This window comes from Micromesistius poutassou, assembly GCF_964030765.1.
Source record: "Micromesistius poutassou genome assembly, chromosome: 21".
Taxonomy (NCBI): Eukaryota; Metazoa; Chordata; class Actinopteri; order Gadiformes; family Gadidae; genus Micromesistius; species Micromesistius poutassou.
In genome coordinates, this window is record NC_140291.1 from 10,405,519 (window position 1) to 10,428,268 (window position 22,750).

General features: G+C 43.8%; 1 protein-coding gene across 1 annotated transcript in view; it reads right to left on the bottom strand.

Moving 5' to 3' along the window:
* Positions 1-22,750, bottom strand: part of LOC311366416 (rho GTPase-activating protein 44-like) — a 67,054-nt gene that overhangs the window by 20,471 nt on the left and 23,833 nt on the right. The window contains 5 exon segments of the mRNA XM_084485206.1: positions 3,536-3,612; positions 5,152-5,263; positions 7,009-7,085; positions 7,717-7,836; positions 9,162-9,201. Coding sequence (XP_084341332.1) covers positions 3,536-3,612; positions 5,152-5,263; positions 7,009-7,085; positions 7,717-7,836; positions 9,162-9,201 — 426 coding nt within the window.

Consider the following 22,750-nt stretch of genomic DNA (forward strand, 5'->3'; position numbering starts at 1 on the left):
TATGAATAAAGATCCGCCTCAGACCCCTGCTGTCTCACTGATCAGCAGGGGGGCTTGATGTACCTTCATCAACCCGGCAACTCAGGACACAGGACAATCACATCAGTACGACTGTGTTGAAAAGCGGTACCCGTCCCGATGCCATGACAGAGCCAATACAGAACCTGATGTCTGAAGCAGGGATCGACTGCCTTCTTCCATGTCCTTCAAAGAAAATAGGATTGGCACGGCCACAAATGTGGCGAATCTGCGTCATTTGCGACCAAAATTGAAAAAAGATTTGACGGAGAAGAGCGGGAGTGGAAACATCCCTAGAGGAACAGACCTCCAGCCGTGCAAGCGACGCATTCTGATGCACTTTGAACCTCTTCTGCATCTAAAGTGAGCCTGCCAGCGATCACAACACAGATGTCACTGGCACACATGTGACTCTTTTTGTCTTTTAAGTCTGCAGGAACTTTCAGGGTTTCAACTGCACTCCGCACAGCATGATACAGCTTCACAAATGTATTTTGCCTCTTGAGAGCATTGGGCATTCTGAGAGCATGCAGAGGGTCTTTCTCAAACTTCTCTGGTGAAAGAGTTTCCACTGCTGCAGAGACTCTCACTGCAGGCTACAGAAAAGAGACATACCTAGAAGAAGAAACACAAAAACTTACAAAACTTATGCGGAGGAATGGAATAAGTTTCAAAAGGCTAAGTCCTTGATGCGGAAATCGACTTAAAGGAACACGTGGGAAATGAATCGGGATTTATGTGTGTGTAGAAAACCGAGAGCCGTTCAGCTTGAGAAGGAGACAATCCCCACGAGGGTCCACACTGACTGAAGAAGAGGCAGAACTCTGACTGCAGATCTGTTCCCGCAAGGTCTGCTGAGGAAATCTGCCTGCCACGTCTCTTCAGGGAACAACCCACACAAACACACACAAAAACACACACACACACACACACACACACACACATAAACACACACTCAAAGTTTATTCTGCTTATTCTGCCAACCGTTGTATTTTCCATAAATTTAAAGGAGCGGGATTCTCGAGGGTTGACATGAGAGAGACATGTGTACGCTGCAGGTAAACAAGGTTGAAAAGGCGAGCGAATGTAATCACCCTTTATTGAGCTCAAGGAACCCCCCCCCCCCAGTCTGTTTCACAGAGAGGAACAGTGCTGGGTGTTTCTCAGGTTGCTTCAGATCTTACCTCTGCATGTGAAACACTTGATCAACATCAAATTAACCAAAATTAATCAATTGAGTTACAGTCAATAATTAAAGTATTCATCATCTATCAAATTCAGCCAGCCAGACAGACAGCCAGTCAGTCAACCAGTCAACCAACCAATCAATCAATCAATCAATCATCAAGGAATCAATCAATATTACATTAGGATATCCCCCAATCAAACATTTAATTGCTCAACCAATTCATTAACCAGTGATCCGGTCCATCAGCCAGTTAGTTAATCATTCGATCAGTCTAGTGTAGCTCTCTCCCCCATTGTCATCATGAACCGATTTGGCCCTGTTGTCCTCCACAGCCTGACCAGCCAGTCCATCACATCACATCACCTGGTTCCCTGGAGAAGGTTCTGATTAATAAGGGCCATCATTCAAGCTGAGTATCTTTTTATAGGTTTTTATCACATAAAGTCTGGTTTGGCCGCCCAGGCACAGTGTGGGCTGATAACACTCCTCTCCAAAGCCCTCAAGATATTCCATTAATTGAATTGTCTCCTTCTATTTCTGACCTAATTCAGCTCGACAGGTACCAGTCTGGGTACCTGTCCACCGACCGTTTTTAATGATCAACCTTTTGCCCTTTTTTCCTCCACTAGACTCCCTGACATCATTATACCTTACTTTCTTCGTCTCTCTCTCCCTCCAGCTCTGCTTGTCTCATTAAAGCTCTATCCTGTTGTTCAGCCGAAACTCAGTCTTCCTCAGCCACTTTGCCATGACCACCTTGTCATCTCTCTCTCTCTCACTCCCTTCTCTCACTCTTTCAGTCTAACTCTCTCTCGCTCCATCCCTCACACAAACTGTCTCTTACTCTCTCTCTGTCTCTCCATCTCTCTCTGTCTCTCACTCTCTTCCCCTATCTCTCTCCCACTCCCTTCTCTCACTCTCCCTCTCTCCCTTCATCTCTCACACATACTCTGTCTCTCTCTCTCTCTGTCTCATATTTATCCCACTCTCTCTGTCCCCCACTGTCTCCCTATCTCTCTCACTCCCTTCTCTCACTCTCTCCCTCCATCTCTCACACACTATTTAGCTCACTCTTTAACTCACTCGCTCTCTCCCTCCATCTCTCACACTCACTTTGTCTCTCACTCTCTCTGTCTCCAACTCTCTCCCTATCTCTCTCTCACTCTCTCACACCTTCTCTGTCCAATCAGCTTCAATCACCTTTTCCCGTCCTTGCGTCCATCTGTCCTTCCCTCCACAACCCTTTTCTATACAAAGGCCGACCGCAGAACTCGTTAGGGGAAATTAAATTCAGATTTATGATGAGCTCTTATCTTATTAATCACGGTTCCCTGCAAACACTGGTTTTGTTATTCAAGCCTGATTCAGGAGCACTATGTCACCACGACTCCTCTTCCCGGTTCTCTCCTCGGCGAGAAACAAGTGCTCGGCCGTATATCTAACGCTCACTCCTCAAGTGCTGGTACCGGCTCTGAAGCACCAAACAATTTGCTATAAACAACAAGAACAAGAACAAGAACCTGGCAATTTGAAGGTGCTAACAGAATGTGGCGTTGGAACCAAATTGGTTTCCTCCAAGGCAACCATCCAACCACTGAGCCAGGATCAGTGAGAGGATCGCTGGGTCAACACGCCCTATAGAAACCATGGAGACGCAGCCCGGGGGCCAGATGTCATCTGAATAGTGTGAGTACTGGATGACCCTGCAGGCCAGCAGAGAGATTAGAGGGAGGCAAATATGTTTGCTTAGTGCTACTGAGAATTGGGATAATTTTTGTGAATGACCTAACATGACAACAATTACATCTAAGTGACATGACAAGTTTTGTGCTGCCTGTGTTTTGTACTGGTTGCACAACGCATCGCTCTGGAATAGGACGTTCCTGAGTGGAACAAGGATTTGTGGTATATTTGTGTATTGTAGAGTCACTGATAATTGCACAAAACAGAAGCAGGATCTTCACAGCAATCCATATCAACAGATCAATGTCCTGTTTCCTGGATGCCTTAAATGTGTGTGTGTGTGTGTGTGTGTGGGTGTGTGTGTGTGTGTGTGTGTGTGTGTGTGTGTGTACATTTTTGTGCAATCAAACCCTTGTGACATTTAGTGGGAACGTGTGCAGAGGAATTCCCTCACAGAGGATTAAGTTTCTCTCTCTGCAGGACCACAACAAAGTCTCTTTAAGTCCCCTCTCCCAACTTTACACACAACTCTATCGCCCACACACAGACAGACAGACAGACACACACACACACACACACACACACACACACACACACACACACACACACACACACACACACACACACACACACACACAGGCTTACCTTGTGCGTGCAGAGTCCATGTCCAAGACTAATTTAGCTAAATGTTTCCTTTGTTTCTGGATGTTTGGTATTTCCACCTGGGAGAAACAAGACGAGATGGAACACACAGCAGGAGAAAGACAAGAGGTCAGTTTATACATCATAGTTGTTGCTCTGTGTGAATGTATTGTCAGAGGCGTGGATCAGCTCTGATCGGGTCATTCTCAAGAAGAAAACAGGTGTGTATTGACTGGGTTCGGTTTAATAATGTGTGAACTAAAAGAATATCTCCAAACACAAGCGTTATGTGTTGTTTGGAGCCTGCGATACAGTGTGTCTAGAGAAGGTTTGAGTTAAAATCCTTGTCTAAGTTATGGTGAGAACATAAACTTCATATCTTACTAGTGGAGATAGGTAGATCAATAGATACATACTTTATTGATCCCGAAGGAAATTCAAGTATCGGCAACAAAGAAGCCACTTTAAATGTGTCATATATAGCTACTACAATAGCATCTTGAATATTGTATAATATATGCTTTGTGATGATTTATGCAACATACTTTGACCAACCCAAAATCCAATCAATAGGTCAAGCACGAGTTCATCAGATAAAAGCAGTGACCTTCCTATGTTCTCTCTTCTGTTGATTAAACAACATTTAATTAACAATTAATCTAACAGACTGGAAATGAATTATACCACACCCCTCTCCCTCTCCCCGTGGACAACACGGCTCAGTCACCTAGCGGCCATCTTGGTTCTGAATATCAACTTTGTGATGGCACTAATTCTGTATTCAGTTCCATCACCTAGCTAGTGTTTAGAACCATCTTGATTCTGAACAGATTTAGTTTCATCAGCCAGCTAGTGTTTAGAACCATCTTGGTCCTGAACATCAGCTTTGTGATGGCACTAATTCTGTATTCAGTTCCATCACCTAGCTAGTGTTTAGAACCATCTTGATTCTGAACAGATTTAGTTTCATCAGCCAGCTAGTGTTTAGAACCATCTTGGTTCTGAACATCAGCTTTGTGATGGCACTAATTCTGTATTCAGTTCCATCACCCAGCGAGTGTTTAGAACCGATGGCCGCTTGCAGGACAGCAGGTGGATACTAATGGTGCGTTCCAGGCAACCCGTAACTCGTGATTTCACGACTTCATACTCACGACTTGTTAGCGTTCCAGGCAAGTCACGACTAACAAACAAACAAACAAACCTGCGGCTCTGGCGGTTTTGATGGTGTCCGCGCCAGCAAGCCAGACCTGCTCGAGTGCAATGACTTTTATGGAAACCTCACTTCACTTACACGAGCAGAGCTTGGATTGCTGGTGCAAAGACGTTCTGCGTGCGAAGATAACAAAAAATAAACCGTTAAAGTTAACTGACAAATCGACATGGCCGACCGTGCAGCATTTGTGTTTTTGTGCGAGACTTTGGGAAGCCATTGTTATTTATGTTTGTGACGTCGAAAAACGAACTGGGAGTACATCGCTCAGACACGAGTTCACGGGTCGTGAGTTACGAGTTTGACTGCCGTTCCAGAGCACTTTCACGGGTAGAAGGTCGTGAAATCACGAGTTACGGGTTGCCTGGAACGCACCATAAGGGTCATGGTGGAGTGGTTATCGTACCTCAGCCAGGTCGTACAGGGGCTCTATCACGTCCCTCTCGATGGTGACCTCAAACTGGATCAGCTCCTGAGCCAGCTTGTCCTGTGTCTCGCCACACAGCTTCAGCATCTTCCTGTAAAAGCAGCCAATCACACACAGCGTTTCATTTCCTCTTGTTCATTCAGCACTGTATATGTTTTTTTTGTGTGTTCCTTTTAAGGGGCTGTGGGAGATGTAGCATTAACTAAAGTAGTATTTGTGAAAGTCGTAGTTTGGCTGGTTTTATCGTGTACTTTGCGGTATGGGGTGTGTTTAGGAGATCGATCGGGGAGACACGATTGACAGGCACTGCTTTTTTTTACTTAGCTGTTGTAACAGCAGCATTTGTCAGCAGTACATCTCATCAGAGACCAACAGCACCAGCTGGGCAGACATAATGGGCTCGTTCAAACTAAATCATTTCCAAATGATTATTTAGCTGAGCCAATCATCAGGGCCAGTGGCTCTCTGGTATAAATGACTATCGAATGCATCGTTGGCGGTCGAGCCCTGGACAATTCACTGAGAAAATTCACATGGAGCATAAATAGTTTTATTAACTATAGGACAATTCCGGTATTTTGAACATTGAGCCCCCTTTCTGGTTTGTCTAGGATGAAATAGAGGTGTTGACACCTCTCTGGCTGTCTCTGGCTAATTTCAAATCGCCCCTGCCTGCTTCAGAATGGCTTTCTATGGGCATTCACAAACCTGTCCTTAAAACAACCCTAAACGTTTGTTTTAAGAAATTTGCAACTCACCGAGTGGTTAGTGGTGTTCGTTGATGTTCCAAATCAAGTATTGTAGCAAAATACAGTTTTTGTCGTGTTTTATTTGGCATTTTGTAAATCCATTGATTTCTGTTGGAAGACTCATTGCTCGTTGACCGTAAATGGAAAGGGGGGCTGGTTGTAGTCTTTTCGTTCGGTTCTAGCCCTACTGTTGATACAAAGAACTGAGCAAAAGACTACAACCAAACGTAAACAGCCCCATTTCCGTTTCCGGTTCCGGTCCAGTTTGGTTTCAATGGGATTTACAAAATGCCAAATAAAACACGACAAAAACTGTATTTCGCTACGATATTTGATTTGGAACATCAACGAACACCACTAACCACTCGGTGAGTTGCACATTTCTGAAAACAAATGTTGAGGGTTGTTTTAAGGACAGGTTTGTGAATGTCCATAGACAGCCATTATGAAGCAGGCAGGGGTGATTTGAAATGAGCCAAATACCCAAGACAGGACCAATAGTCAAAATTTCAGTGTCAACCACTCTACTTCATCCTAGACAAACCAGAAAGAGGGCTCAATGTTCAAAATACCGGAATTGTCCTTTAATAAAAAAAAGTCCCTGCTGGAATTTATGATTTATTGATTTGAAAAATGGAGTAAGCTGATATATATACTGTATATGATGATAATATTATATTAACATTTATGTAATGACTTATGTACATGTTGTGAATATTTTCAGTGCAGGTGACATTCATTTAATAATTAATAAGATGGCTACGTCTCCCATTAACGTGAGGAGTTCACTGATTGGAAACTTGGGTAAACAGCAGCACTGTTTCCTGGGATGAATGGCATTCCATTCCATGTCAGTGACTTCAACAAATCACACCACTAATGAGCCACATTAATCAAAGCAGCACAATTGATTAAAACATGTGATATGAGTGTGTGTGTGCATGTGTGTATGTGTGTTTGTGTGTGTGTGTGTGTGTGTGTGTGTGTGTGTGTGTGTGTGTGTGTGTGTGTGTGTGTGTGTGTGTGTGTGTGTGTGTGTAGGTGTGTGTGTGTGCGTGTGTGTGTGTATGTATGTGTATTTACTCACCCTAATAGGGATTCGTCTCCCAGCACCGCAGCCCCTTCCACCATACATTGTGCTAGTGTCGTGAGGGGTAGCTTTTTCTAAGGATAAGAGAACAACACACACACACACACACACACACACACACACACACACAAACAAGTAGATGAGAGGAGAATAAAACATTATTGTCCATCAGCTGTTACAGAAAATTAGTTTGATGAATGACCACATTACAAAACACAGGAAGATAAATAACAACATGCAACAACAAGTTATGGTAACACTATAAATTAAAGTAATTTATAAGCCTTTAGTTAATGATGAAATAATCATTAAGAAAACATTAATATGCATTGGTAGATGATTAATACGTGCTCAGGCTACCAGCTTCTGCAGTGGAATGTACCAACTGGTAGGCTATCCATCATGCATCTGGGTGGACACTCCCAATTGTGTGTGTGTGTATATGCATGTGTGTGTGTGTGTGTGTGTGTGTGTGTGTGAATGCAAGTGTGTGTGTGCCTGTTAGTGTGTACACCTATATATGTGTATATGTATGTGTATGTGTGTGTGTTTGTGTGCATGTATGTGTGTGTGTGTGTCTGTGTGTGTGTGTCTGTGTCTGTGTGTGCGTATGTGTCTGTGTGTGCGTATGTGTGTGTGTGTGTCTGTATGTGTGTATGTGTGTGTGTGTGTGTGTGTGTGTGTGTGTGTGAGTGTGTGTCCTACCGAGGGGGATCTGACAGACTTCTTCTCTACCTCCACGCCCTGCTGGCCCTGCAGACAGGCAGTCAGCTTCTTGTGGGTGCTGTGGGACACCTGCTTGACCAGCTCCAGACGCTTCTCCACCTTCATACACACACACACACAAGCACAAACAGGCACCCACACATACACATGCACACACACACACACACACACACACACACACACACACACACAAAAACACACACAAGTAGACACACACTTGAGGGCTCAATATGCAGAAAGGTGAATCTCATGAGAGAGGGAGGGACCAAAACATATTGATATCCAAGGCACCCATTCTGTGAGATTCATATTCGTCTCTAAAGCTGTTTCCAGTACACACAGTACAAGCTGACGTGAAGATAGGTCCAGCATTATGGGACCAATAAGCTACAATACCAATAGCCTGAATTTACTTTGAAAGCTATCTTAAAGACTGCACTCAGAAGTGGGCCGTTTCAGTCAAAGAAGTCTGATCATTGAAAAGAGCTCCTCCCATGTGCCGCCCCACAGACCACACTGTCCTCCAACAGGACTTCTCAGACTGTCCATTCTGGAGAACAGGGGAACTGATGCGATAGAAGGCTTCATCTGTCTGCTCGGAGATCAAGTGTGCAGTGTGTATGATGACAAATGTAATCGACAAATGTAGCATTAGAATGAGTTTTGATCAACCATGCATTAAAAATGCTTTAATTCTTGCTGATTATAAGAAAAATGTGTCATAAAATTTATATTATAAAGAAATATTATATTATATTATAAAGGGTTAAATGTATATGGATTAACTAAAAGACACACCGAAAATATATTTTTTTACAATTGAGGGAAAAAGGGACAGATCCACAGATCGATAATCCTAGTGACCCAACGGATCAATAAACCTATTGGTTTGACTAGACAGCGTCTGGCATGGCCTGGCTGTCACATGTCTTCAGGCACTGCATCCCTACCCTAACCTACAGCCGGGGACCGGGCTAGGCGTACACGCAGCGTTGCAATGTTTCCGGTAGGAGGGCAGAGAGAACTGGAATGTGTTAAGGTCAGACAGGGGTCACATAGGGGTCATATAGGGGTCACACAGGGTGGAGGGTCTGATCATGGATATTATCACATGCGTATTTTTTCAGTAGTATATCTGAAGCTGCTGCTGAGTATGTAATGTGATGTAAGACGTGTGATTGTTTCTACTTGGGTACTCAGAGATATTAATTTTGCTCTGCGAAACATCTTGTGTTTTTGGTCAGATATTCTTTCTTTCAGGAACCAGATACAGTTGGGTCATTGCAGGTCGTCCAATTGGGCTGCTTTGTGGCCAGGCTAAATGCTCATTGGCTGATTGAGGTCTTTGATGGTAGGGCAATGACCCATAATTCATTGGTAGGGGTTTCATAAGAAAATAGAAAGCACAAAGCTATTGTTTTTACCTGTAGAAGATCTTCACTTAATACTTCAGTTTTTTCAGCCCTGAGGGAGAAATAAGCAGAGAAAGGACAAAATGGGTTAGAAAAGCAGTTAAGACAAGCGACATTAAGTAAGTTATGAATGTGGTAAATGGGCGGCATAGCTCATTCCACAAAACTAAGCCGGGGGGGTGAATTGCTTTGCAGATTGATTTAGCTGTACATGCCCCCTGGTCATTTTTAATAATTGGAATGGTTTATTATGCTATCTCTTGGAAGTGAAAATGTGGTGTGTTTGGAAAAATTAGAGTGTTAACGATATTAATATACTAACACTTAGTGAATTTGGGAATTTGTTATTGTCAGTTTCTTCTTGTGATCATGGGGTCCTCCTAAACTAAAGTAGCGGGTTTGCCTTGCCCTTAATAAAATGTAGCATAGCGTACATTTCCGGTTGTGATCCCTTTGAACTATATTAAAAGTGTACATTCTGGGTGAATTTAGGTCCTAGTGACACTCTCCGGAAAACACTGGTCAACATGACAGGATTTTTGTATCTTTGTAAATTGGTAACAATGCCTTGAGCAGTGTTTATATTGAACAAATCAATGGGAAAAATACCACAGGCTTATCGTAAATACTGATGAAATCCTTGTTGTGAATACCTCACATGATAACAATAACCTCTGTTAAAATATCAGCAGCATTCTGTCATCTTCTAAGTGTGTGAAATCTATTCAATCACATGACAAAGTGTGTGTGTGTGTGTGTGTGTGTGTGTGTGTGTGTGTGTGTGTGTGTGTGTGTGTGTGTGTGTGTGTGTGTGTGTGTGTGTGTGTGTGCATTTGTGTTTGTGCATGTGCGTGATTGTTTGTGTGCATGTGTGATGGTGCATGTGTGTGTGTGTGTGTGTGTGTGGATGGTGTATGAATCAAAGCTCTCACTACATTTACAACCATTATTTCTCTCTGTTTGTAATGGCCTGAAGGAAAGAATTAGAGTCAGCTTCCATACACCATTCACCATCATACAGAATCATGGATAACATGTTCAACTTGCAGAGAGACAAGCAGAGAGATAAACATTCGGGTGACATTCTTTTGTATTGACAATGAACTGGATCTCATCTTCTAGTTAACCATCAACCAGCCAGATTGAGCAGCTATTTGACAAGAGGGACCAGGACAAGAGAGCAGTCCATCAAAACACAGCCCTACACTACAGACCGCAGTCTATTCAAACACAGCCCTACACTACAGACAGGAGTCTATTCAAACACAGCACTACATTAGAGACAGCAGTGAGTGCAGAATGAATGGGAGTCGACGGGGTTTCACCCTCAAATTCCACGTTTCTCAGGGTGTAATTTTTTGTCAAGTAAAGTGACATTCAAAAGGGGGGGCTAAGATAATACACTCAGCTGAATATTGCATTTTTTAAGTTCACTTATCTGTTCTAAAAATCTGTTCAAAAAGATGATGACGTCACTGCCAGTCCTGCTGTACGGCAAGTTCTGAGTCACTTTGGCACTTCCGCATATATAATATATATATATTATATATATATATATATGTATATATATAATATATATATATTCTATATATATGCATATATATGTATATATATATATATATATATATATATATATATACATATAATATATAACAATTAACTTTGACGGAAAGTCCTCCTTAATGTTTCTGATTCTGCTTCAGCTTCAGATGCCATCAAGAGGGGTCTCTGGTTGTAATCAGTCGCAAGTCCGTCCCTGACCAATCAGCATTCATTATCAGAATACTCGCGTGTACGGCCCAAACTGTAAGAAATCGAAAGGACATAAGAACTCAATCATTCGACTTTTGAACTATAATCTATATTGAACTTGCGGAATCTACAATAAAATCTGCGATATTTCAACGACAAGCAGGTGAAAGAGATACATTACCCGTCTAGTCCCATAGACCCCCATTCAATCTGCACTCATGCGATCCCCCCAGTGGAATTCGAATGGAACTGCAACCAAGTTCGATACAATGGGGCTCAATAGAGAGTGCCAAGGCTCTCCGTAGACGGGCTCTGGTTATATTCACTTCCTAAGACAAAATCATACCGTTTATAACTGACCCTGGATTCCAGACTGAGCAGCCTGTGAGCTGAAAGCTGAGGACCCTTACGCCTAAAAAAACTGCAGAAAAAAACAACTAAAAAGCTTTAAAAACTGCAGCTATCAAACCCCTTTTAAAAAAGCGGAGCCTAGATGCCTCTATTATTAACAACTACAGACCAATATCAAATCTATCCTTCATAAGTAAAATCATTGAGAAAGTTGTCCTCCAGCTACTTAGTGACTTCCTGGCATCAACTGGTTGCTATGACATCTTCCAATCCGGATTTCGACCCCTTCACAGCACGAGACCTCCCTTATTAAAGTTGTCGACATCCGTCTTAACTCAGACTCTGGCAAAATCTCAATACTAATGCTACTAGACCTCAGTGCTGCATTTGACACTGTAGACCATACAATACTTTTGGACAGATTAGAAAACTTGGTGGGGTTTTCAGGCACAGTCTTAAATTGGTTTAGGTCCTACCTACAAAATAGGAACTACTTTGTTTCCATTGGTGACTTTGTTTCAGAATCAACAAACATGACGTGTGGAGTCCCACAAGGTTCGATCTTAGGACCCTCTCTATTCAACATCTACATGCTCCCACTAGGGCAAATCATGAAAAATAACAATATTGACCATCACTGCTATGCTGATGACACGCAAATCTATGTATCGCTATCACCAAATGACTATCAGCCCATAGATCTGTTGTGCCAGTGCATTGAGCAAGTCAAAGACTGGATGTGCCAAAATTTCCTTCAACTAAATGAAGACGACTCTGAAGCCCCAACTCTGACAGCTTTTAAAACAAGACTGAAGACTTCTATTTTTTATTTTATTAGTAACTTTGCCTTTTATTTTCTCACTTTCTAAAATGCATTTATTTTTTTACTTTGCCTTTCTAAAATGTTTTTTTAAACTTTGCCTTTATTTTCTATATATTTTACTTTTTACTTATCTATTATTTTATTTTATTGTATGACAATGTTTATATGTGAAGCACTTTGAGTCTGCCTTGTGTATGAAAAGTGCTATATAAATAAAGTTGCCTTGCCTTGCCTTAAAAAACAAGCACAACATGCTAGAGGGAGGCGTCCTGAAAGGTGACAAAAGAGGAATCAGGGTAAGGGAGTTTCCCCTGAAAGCCGAAGCTTCCACACGATGCAAACCAAGCCCATCCTAATACAACCTGTCAATACGGTAACCAGATACATTTACTGCTATTTACATCCCAAGTCCGGCACTCCCTGACAGGGGTAGACCATTTCTGTAGAGTGTTTTTGATTTAGATATGCAGAACATCTTTGGTAAACATGCATCTTTGGTAAACATGACACAGTGAAGGAAAAAATATTTTGCCACAAGTAACTGAGAGTATGTTTATGAGAGACCACCGGTGAATTCATGTAAACCGGTAGGAACCAACGCATACTGACATGAGTGAAGAAGAACAAATCCTTTCACTTGGATTTCCGGACTTACGGATGTCCTCACCGCCCCGGGCTCATTGAGATCCCAAGTGTGCATTTCTTTGATTTGGGACTAACCTGCTAAATAAAGTTTAATATACTAATATTATAAGAATATAATAATGTTAAAAAAATAAGAATATCCCGACATTGTAATCCTTGCCATTACAAATGATAAAATAAAATTTTAACCAACAGAGTATAAACAACACTGTACTCACACTTGCATTTGTAGAATACGTTCCCTCAAAGGGAGAAGACAGGAGACAGCTCCTAACTCCTAACCACACACAGCTTACTGCCCTATCTCTCTGACGGCACTGTAACAACATCATCCATCGTCCACAACGCTTACAGAGTCAACTCCTTCCGAGCCGCCCGCAAAAATCAGACAACAGCTACATGGTCCATGGAGTTAGTACCACCGTGAGGACCAGAGCGACAGAGAAGGGTCTGGTGGTTGCACCACCAGGACTTACAGAGCCGTGCGTTTCTTGATGGAGGCTTTGGTACGGGTGATGTGCAGCTTTCTCTTCCACATGCCCCCTGCTGTTGGTGGGAGTGGACCCTGCAGACTGGCCTCAGTCTGGGGTGCACCGAGTCAGGGAGAGGAGAGAAGGAGGATGATGAGAGAGAGAGAGAGCGAGAGATAGAGAGCGAGAGAGAGAGAGAGAGAGAGAAAGAGAAAGAGAGAGATAGTGGTGGGCGGGAGGAAGGAAGAAGGGTGACTGTCGGTACTGTCTGAGACCTGCCTATCTGGTCCTTTCACTATTTTAGTCCTCGCCCAATTGTGTGGACAGGTCTGACACTATTGCTTCCTTCCCTTGTTGGTTTTACCTGACGAACAAACACACACACATACATTGTGTCTGTGTGTGTGTGTGTGTGTGTGTGTGTGTGTGTGTGTGTGTGTGTGTGTGTATGTGTGTGTTTCCCTGTGACTTATGCACATATCTATAGCTGATTGTGCTGATAGGACTGCCACATTGACAGATAGGTAGGCACACACACAGACACACACACCCATACACAAAAAAGAGGAAGGAACTAACTTAGATTGAAAATGATAGAAGTTATGATAACATCTTAAGTGTAGATGCTGGACACGCTCTATATATATAGATCTGATTGTATATCACCCTGGCCAATTGTATAGTTTGTAATGTAATGTCTCAAAACGACCAGCAGGGGGCAACTTTCAATAGCGTGGCCTGTCCACACCTCACTGCCCTAAACTAAGACCCAGCCACTATAGCAGTGGTATACACACACACACACACACACACACACACACACACACATACACATGCACACAGCAGGTCAACTCACTGACCAATCAAAAGGAGGTTACCATGTCATGTGGGTATGGATTGTCGCCGCAGAAACATCATTGAAGGGTACAGCATTACGGTACATGCCTACATTCACTGGACTTCTACATATATTCTGGTTCTATTGCAAAGTAAAAAAAAAAAAAAAAAAAACTGCCCATACACAAGCATAAACCTCCCCCCATAACATCAATCATGGATCCGTTTGGGAACACAATACGCGTCCGTAATGGTTCTGGTAAATGAAAAAAAGAGCAACATTAACGAGAGCTCTGCGCGTGGTTCCCCGACCATGACCACGCCTGGGAGAAGCAGTCCATTAAGAGAACAGCGCTAGCAGCCCCGAGGCTACCAGAGGTCGGCTGGAGATATTGTGAAATACACCCACCATGGTGTTAAGAAACAGCACCCTTGTTCAGACCAAATGAGCAGTTTGAAGAAGGGAGGGAAACAGAAAGAAGGAAAGAAAGAAAGAAAGGTGGAGGCAGAGAAAAATTATATAAGCGAAGAATCCCATTTCATACTTTGACAACTCTGTCTCTTCTTATCTGTTCAAGAACCTACACACCTCTCTCTCTCTCTCTCTCTCTCTCTCTCTCTCTCTCTCTCTCTCTCTCTCTCTCTCTCTCTCTCTCTCTCTCTCTCTCTCTCTCTCTTCTTTCCTCCCTCCTCTCTCTCTCTGTGCAGCCTATTGTTTGTTAATGGGTATACTTTAACACAGCAAGGGTAGATTTGGCCTTCCTGGCCTGCATAGAGTGGCTGGAGCAGCTGGCAATCAAAAAGCTCCATAGCTTAGCCCCGCCCCCTCCATCACCCCCTCCCACTCTCCCCCCTCCTCCCTACCTCTCCTCTCATTTCCTTTCCTGCAGCAACAGCAGCCTCTGACATCACACTAGGGTTTCCCACACAGGCAGAGAGACAAAGAGAGATAGTGGGGGAGAGAGAAAGAGAGAGACAGAGAGAGAGAGAGAGAGAGAGAGAGAGATAGAATGAAAGAGAAGAGAGAGCTACAGCGCACAAAGAGAGTGTAGAGAGGGAGATGGAATGAGAAGGAGAAAGTGAAGTGAGAAAAAGATTAAATAGAAATGAAAGGGTCAAAATGAAAGGGTAAAAACAGCATGGAGATGGAGGAACATTGAGAGAGAGAGAGAGAGAGAGAGAGAGAGAGAGAGAGAGAGAGAGAGAGGGAGAGGCGGACAGAGAGAAGGACAGAGAGAGACAGAGAGAAACGGACAGAGAGAGGGAGATTGTGATGATGTAATAACAAGCCTACAGCATTAACACAACAAGAAAGCTATTCATAACCTATGAGAATACACATTAACACCACGATATCAGCTCCGAACACACAGTGAGAGTGAGAAGCAGCCTTACAGTGAGGCTCAGAGCACAGGGGAGTCCAGGGGCTATTTCAGGACTCTTTCATTATTTGTCATATATCTCTAAATCCGTCTGGGCGTTCCACATCGCAAAGGAGGAGGAGGAGGATGAGGAAAACAATAGGAAGGAAAGCAAGATAGTGCAAAATTCATTTGACAAGTGGAGTGAGGTATCACCTCTTATGAAGGAGGGACGGTGCATACCCAATACATTGTTCTCCTACACACACTCTCTGAACTGGCACCGGTACTGAAAGGCAACGAAGGCTTCCTTCTCAGGGTCTTAATCCATACCAAGATGTGCACGCACGGGACCAAGACACTGAGACTATATTAAACACGTTCACGCCACGCCGAATAAGAAACAAAGTCAACGAGTCCATTAGGCCTCTCCCAGGCTCTGCCCCTCCTCATTCCTCATGACATCACGGCCCGAGTCAACGAGCCGATCCATCCTCCCCCCCAATCAGAGTTTTAATGACTCTTTAATCACTCTCTTCTAGTCCCCCACCTCCTCTTATGGTGCCTTCTATTTGTCCACCCGACTCGATCTGCGAGTCGGATTTCCGAGTTACGAACCGGAAGTTGCAAATAGCACGCCCCCGAGGTCGGAAAAACGACTCGTCAACTCGTCTGAACTCAGAGGACCCCGAGTTCAGTAACAAAGATGGCTACTCCGAGCATCACATGAAAGTAAACATTGTGGTTTTCTACTATTTTAAGCACTTGTGTTTTTGTTGTAACCAAATGAAGAAGTCGTACACATAGCACTGTATACTGTTACCTATAGGCATGTCGTTACAGTCTTCTTATGTGTTAAATACCGCCTATTTTGTAGCTTGTTGTGTGTGTGCCAAATAGAACGGGGTCACTCGTTTTACGAGACGGATGTGATGCCACACCCGAGCTGCAAGTCGCGATTACGAGACAAATAGAAGGCAAAATTACTACCTGAACCGCCCGCCTGCGACATGCGGGCCCCGATACATCCCCGTGCAGGTCGGTACGACCGCTCGGCCCCATGACGGGACCGCAGCAGGAAGTCACAGACCTGAGTGCCAGGGGGGGAGGGGACAGGAGGAGAATGAAAATGGCCCAACTCGAGGGGCGGCACCAAGCATGCATTTGAAAATTAGTCACTGCACGCAATTGAATAACACTACGAGGAATCAGAAGCATACAAGGGGGCGACGTATCCAGACCAGCGGAGCTAACCAATAGATAAGACCTGGTCGGTAAAACAGCAACGCTTTTGGCCCCGCCTATATCAGACACACCGATGTGATTGGTTAATGTTCTGGGGCCAGGGGAATCGGGGAGTGAGTATATTCCTTGTTCCCAGAGTGACTCGCTGAACAAATTAGAATTGTGCTCTCGTGAGAACTCTGGATTTCCAGGGTAGTTTCGGCTCCAAATATCGGCTCAAGAAAATCGATATCGGCATATCGGTCATCGGCTAAGGCTGATGAAAAAAAATCTGTATCAGTATCGGCCCTAAAAAATCCATATCGGTTGATCCCTTGTGTATACATGTATGTACATGTATGTACATGTATACATCTACATACACCTTGAGTATTCAGTGTTTAACGAGGTGAAGACTGATTGCCCACAATGCTTTGCTCTGCCACTCACTGGAGGAGGGTGTTGTTGCCATGGTAGCAGTGATGCGGTGTTGAAGCAAGAGGATGGATGGAGGGACCAGAGGGGGAGGGCGCGTGCACTGCCGATGAACGGAGAACGTAGTGGTAAGGGGAGGGGACGCCTGACTAAAGACAGCAGAACACACACCTGAGAGACGTCTCTCTGTCTCATGAGAACCAGGTGCTGGTGGGGCTGCTTTGATTTGTCACTGCAGACCCAACCCACACACACACACACACACACACACACACACACACACACACACACACACACACACACATACACACACACACATGAAAAACCACCCCCACCCCCCCCCCCCCACACACACACACACACACACACACACACACACACACACACACACACACATGAAAAACCACCCCCATCCCTCCCCCCCCCCCCCCCCCCACACACACACACACACACACACACACACACACACACACATACCCCAACCCCACCACACCCGCAAATACAGTCGCACACACACACAACCACCCCCCCACATTCACACACACAGTCACACAAACACACAGTCAAACACACACACCCCCACCCCCACCCCCACACATACATACATTCACACATACAGGCAGGGTCTGTATCTACCTTGATCTCTCCATCTGTATAATTCTGACTCTGATCTCTCTCTCTCTCTCTCACTCTCACTCCCTTTTTAACACACATGAACACATACGCACACGCACACACACACTCAATCTCATCAATCTATAGCTCTTTGTGCATCCTGAAGGTCATCTGTTCTCCTTTGACTATGGTATGGAAATTTTTATCGGACAACGAAAAAAATATTATCTGAATTGTATCTGCATGTCCTTATGAATTAAATAATATCCATACAACTTATATTTGTGTGTTTGTGTGTGTCTATTTTTGCTCCGGGGAACACACCCTAAAAAATCTCATTAAACACCCATATGACATCCTCTGACTCAAAGAAACATCCAATTGGTATAATGAGGTAATGGCATAATCCATTCTATTCAAACTACAAAACTACAAACATGGATGATATTTTACCCAGTGAGGATTACCTCTGGTGGTTAGTAAATAGACCCTTTTCCTAGTAGGAAAAACAAAGGTGTAGAATTAATTAAGGGTCCATCCGATTTAGGAATAACAGTTTACCGGTATAGACAGAACTAGTCAAGTAAATGCACATTGAGCATACTGTCGCTGCAACAGAATTGAATAAAACTGACCTCACGTCAATGTGAGAGGGACAGGATTGATGGTCTGTGAAAGTCACTTCACTGAACAATTATTGAATGTAATTGTGTGCATCACAAACACAAATATGTGGTTGACGGTTTCTCGAATACTAAAGGGTACCCGACGGACACCCCAACACCTCGCATGGCAGCCTGGCTTCTCTTCCTTCAACCTATTAAAATGCTGCTCACTACCAAAAGAAACAGACAAGGTCAAACTCTTTCAGAGATGTGGCATTTCACAAGAAGTCCTATATCCCTTCAGCTTTTCTCAAGTGAACACTATAAAGTGGAATGACTAATGCCAGACTCACCGAGACAACTCTAACCCTGTCTGGCTGCCAACAGAGTAACAAAACACCACAAAAAAAACTAATTTATAAAAAAAAAAACACAGATGGTTCAGACCTCAAAGATTTAATAGTTTACTCTTTGAGATACAGATGTTTCGGCAAGAGATGGCACAACACAGTAATAGAACATCTGTGCGATGGGACAACATATGATGTATGACTGCACTTACTTGGACAGATGTGAATAAAGTGATTCATTCATGATCGCACCATCTGTCACAGAGTCACAAGTCGTCTCATGCGATACTCACTGGGATTGTCTTAAGACTTGACTAAAGCTGTTTCAGACCCTCACAGATTTACAAGGCTGGACTGAACCCAGTCTCAGAACAGAAGCGCACAAAGTCTTCTGAAAGGAAAGTATATTGAGGCGTTGAAACATTAATGATCCATACACTATTGGTTTATAAATTCTTCAACACTGGCTAAAAATATGAGCAGTGTAATGTAATCGTAAGTTTTGCTGAGTACGGTATGGCCCCATATAGCATTCACAATGAATTGAGATCAGCAGGGTAGTTTGGCAAAGTTATTTTGCAAGTCACTAATGTAGATTAAAGAAGCCAAGATAACTGAGAGCATTGCTCCTCCACTTACTAACTCTATGCACACACATACACACACACACACACACACACACACACATACGCTAGGGTTGCTCGATTACGGAAAAAATCATAATCACGATTATTTTGGTCAATATTGAAATCTCGATTATTCAAACGATTATTTTTGAGTTTGAAAACATGATGCATTTATTCATAATTTCTCTCCAAAAAAACACTTTGTAAATGAGAACTTTGAAATTTCCCCTAAAAAAAATACACAAAATGGTCAAATAGAAAATAAAGTCCAGATGTGAATCCAGCTGTTCTGCAATTTCTATTTAAAAAAATAAAATAAAATTGTTTCAACTCGATTATATTAGTTTGCTGATCATTTCACTCTGAAATCGAAATCGTGATCAAAATTTGATTAATCGCCCAGCCCTAATACATGCACACACACGCATATACACACGGAACAAACACATGCACACATACACGCAAGAAACACACACACACACACACACACACACACACACCACACGAAACACACACATATACAAACAGACACACACACACACGAAACAAAACACACACGCGTGCATATGACACACTTACGCATACGAAACACAAACACACAAGTGCGAGAGTTCAGAGGGCAGATCTTCTTCAGACACACTCCCACGTCTTACCCTGCTGTCATCATCATTGTGAATATAGTCATTTATGCCATTTTGTCACTGTTACTAATATAAGTCAGTATTTTAGGGAAAACCTTTTGTGACAGCGCCTGATAGTGTACTAAGGAACTGTGCCTAGGCAGGGGTTGATCGAAAGAGGGTAAGCTTCCCTGACACTTACAGTATACCGCCATGTTGAGTATGATTGTGGATGTGTGGAGCTTTGTTCTGGAAAGCCATTGATTTTTGACGATCGTGTCCAAGATTTAAGGCTTCCCGCACACCAACAGTATAACGTTACTGTGTGTGTGGATTTGTGGATCGCCGTCTGAGCTGCAGCTTATTTTGATGTCCACGCCCGTGGCGGGGGTTAAGCTTCTCAGTATAACGCCATGGTGACGGCTGCATTTCACACACAACGTTGCTCACTACATCGCTCATACACAATGACCATACTGAAAAAGTGGCCTCCCTAGAACCCTCACCAGGAACACATTTTTCTTTATGTGTTCGAAATTCCAGCTGAAACAGTTGACAGGTTGACAGGCTTTTCAATGATGACGTAACACGGCTATGACAGCACAGCAGTGTGTTCCACATCTCCGGTCTTAACCTAGCACTAAACAGCAGGGGGTTCTTCTCCATGTATGACATCGTTCAAATCACTGCAATATCAAAACCAAACCTATTCTATGATAATGTGTTTTCATGTGTGCTCACACAGGTCATCTCCTGTGGAACAATTAAGAGATAGAGGCCCTGTCCCAATTCTCCCCCTTCCTGTAGATTTGAGCCCTAACCCTAGATTTTGCGCGTTCCTTCGAAGGGGTAGGGTCTCCGAATACTTAAAGGGATAGTTCAGGATTTTCGACATCGGGTCTCATTTCCAAGTGAGCCAGTGTGTTATTTATCATCAGAGACCGATTTCAACATATTTCATTCAGTCCTTCTAGTTCCTTCTAATCGCTGGTGCTAGACTAGCGCAACTCGAGGGGAACTGCTAGCCTGCCAATAAAAACAGTTTTACCCACTCCGAAGTACACCCGATGCAAACCAATTATAATGCCAGACTATCGATGTAAATGTCTGTGTTGATAGAATAATATTAGAAATAAAACTATCCTTGTATCGCAACGATCACATTACATTTTGGGGGACTACTTTCTCAGCAGCGGCGGAATTTCACTTTGCTCCGGTGTAGCAACCAATTCACTACAGCAGAAGGTAAACAGAGAAGCGCACTCCAGGTAATATCAGTCCACCACTGCCGTAGCTTGCTTCCAACTACAGGGATTATAAACTAAATACAATGCGATGCAAGGGTAAGTTTATTTCTAACACTATTCTATCAACACAGACATTTACATCAATAGTCGGGCATTAGAATTGGTTTGCCTTGCGAGTGGGTAAAACTGTTTTTATTGGCGGGCTAGCAGTTCCCCTCGAGTTGTGCTAGCACCAGCGATTTCTGCAACTAGAAGGACTGAATGAAAAGTGTTGAAAACGGTCTCCAATGATAAATAACACACTGGCTCACTTGGAAATGAGACCCGATGTCCAAAATCCTGAACTATCCCTTTAAGGGAGCAACCCTTGAACGCTACCCAGCTCGGTAGCGGACTTGCAGTTAAGGGCACTCAAAGCAAGTGTTCTTGTTAAGGGGAGAGAAATGAGACTGGGCCTTAGAGTTTTCGCAGCAATGTGTCAATAGACAGAGTGAGCATATGAGTGAACATCTGGTGTAGGGACTCAGCACCTGGAAGCGGAGGGATAAAGGCTCCTGTGTGGTGACTGGCCCCCTGCTGGGCCAAGACCTGGCCAGAACTGGGCTGCCCTCAACCAGGCTGTTCAGGGGGGGGAGGGGGAGGCTCACTCAGTCACATATTTAGCCTCGCAGTCAGGCAGATCTGGGATGCTGCGTGCGGCTGTGTGGGTGGGTTGTTTTTCAGATTATTTTAATTGTCTCCCTCCTTTCTCTTTCTCTCTCTCTCCCTCTCTCACTCTACCGCCACTCTCTTTCCCATGTCTCGCTGTCCGCCCTCACATTGATATGCATGAGGAAATGGAGTTGAGAAGTTGCCGATTGGACTCCAGACAGATTATTTGGACTCTCTTAGTTGCAAGGATTGAATCATGCAACGTTGTGGTTGAGCTCAAACAATTTCAGACAATGACTAATAGGAGTTCAAGGGCGAGAAGACAACCACACACACACACACACGTGCACACACACACATATGCATGCATGCACAAACACACACAGTACAAACCCACCCACACACACATACACACACACACACACACACACACACACACAAACAAACACACATACAGAATACTCAACAAAAAACTCCCTTCTGTTTAACGTTGGCTTCCACCAGAGCCATGAAATCATGTGTGTGTGGGTGTGTGAGTGCACGTGTGTGTTTCTGTGCGTGTGTGTGTGTGTGTGTGTGTGTGTGTGTGTGTGTGTGTGTGTGTGTGCGGGTATGTGTGTGCGGGTTTTTCTGCGTGCATGTGTTGTGTGCGTGTGCTCTACTGCCTCTACTGTCGCTTGTTCCGACCTATTTGCGGTCTTTGGTCTCCTTTTCCCTGCCCCAGTCCATCTCTTCCATCTGTTCCCGTCTCGTCCAGTTGGAGAACTCGGAACTGCGGACCGTTCCTGCAGTTCTCCAGAGAGGAGTATTGGCACGGCCGTGTCGGCCTTTACTCCTTAATCACCAACTCTATAGCCAGACAGAACGGTCTGTATTCTGCACACATAACTCATTAACACCAGGGAGGAGGGCTTCAGGGCGCTAAGCTCACATGGAGTCATAATGAAATCTCTTTGCTCTGCCAGTCGTGATCCTCGGCGGAGGAAGTG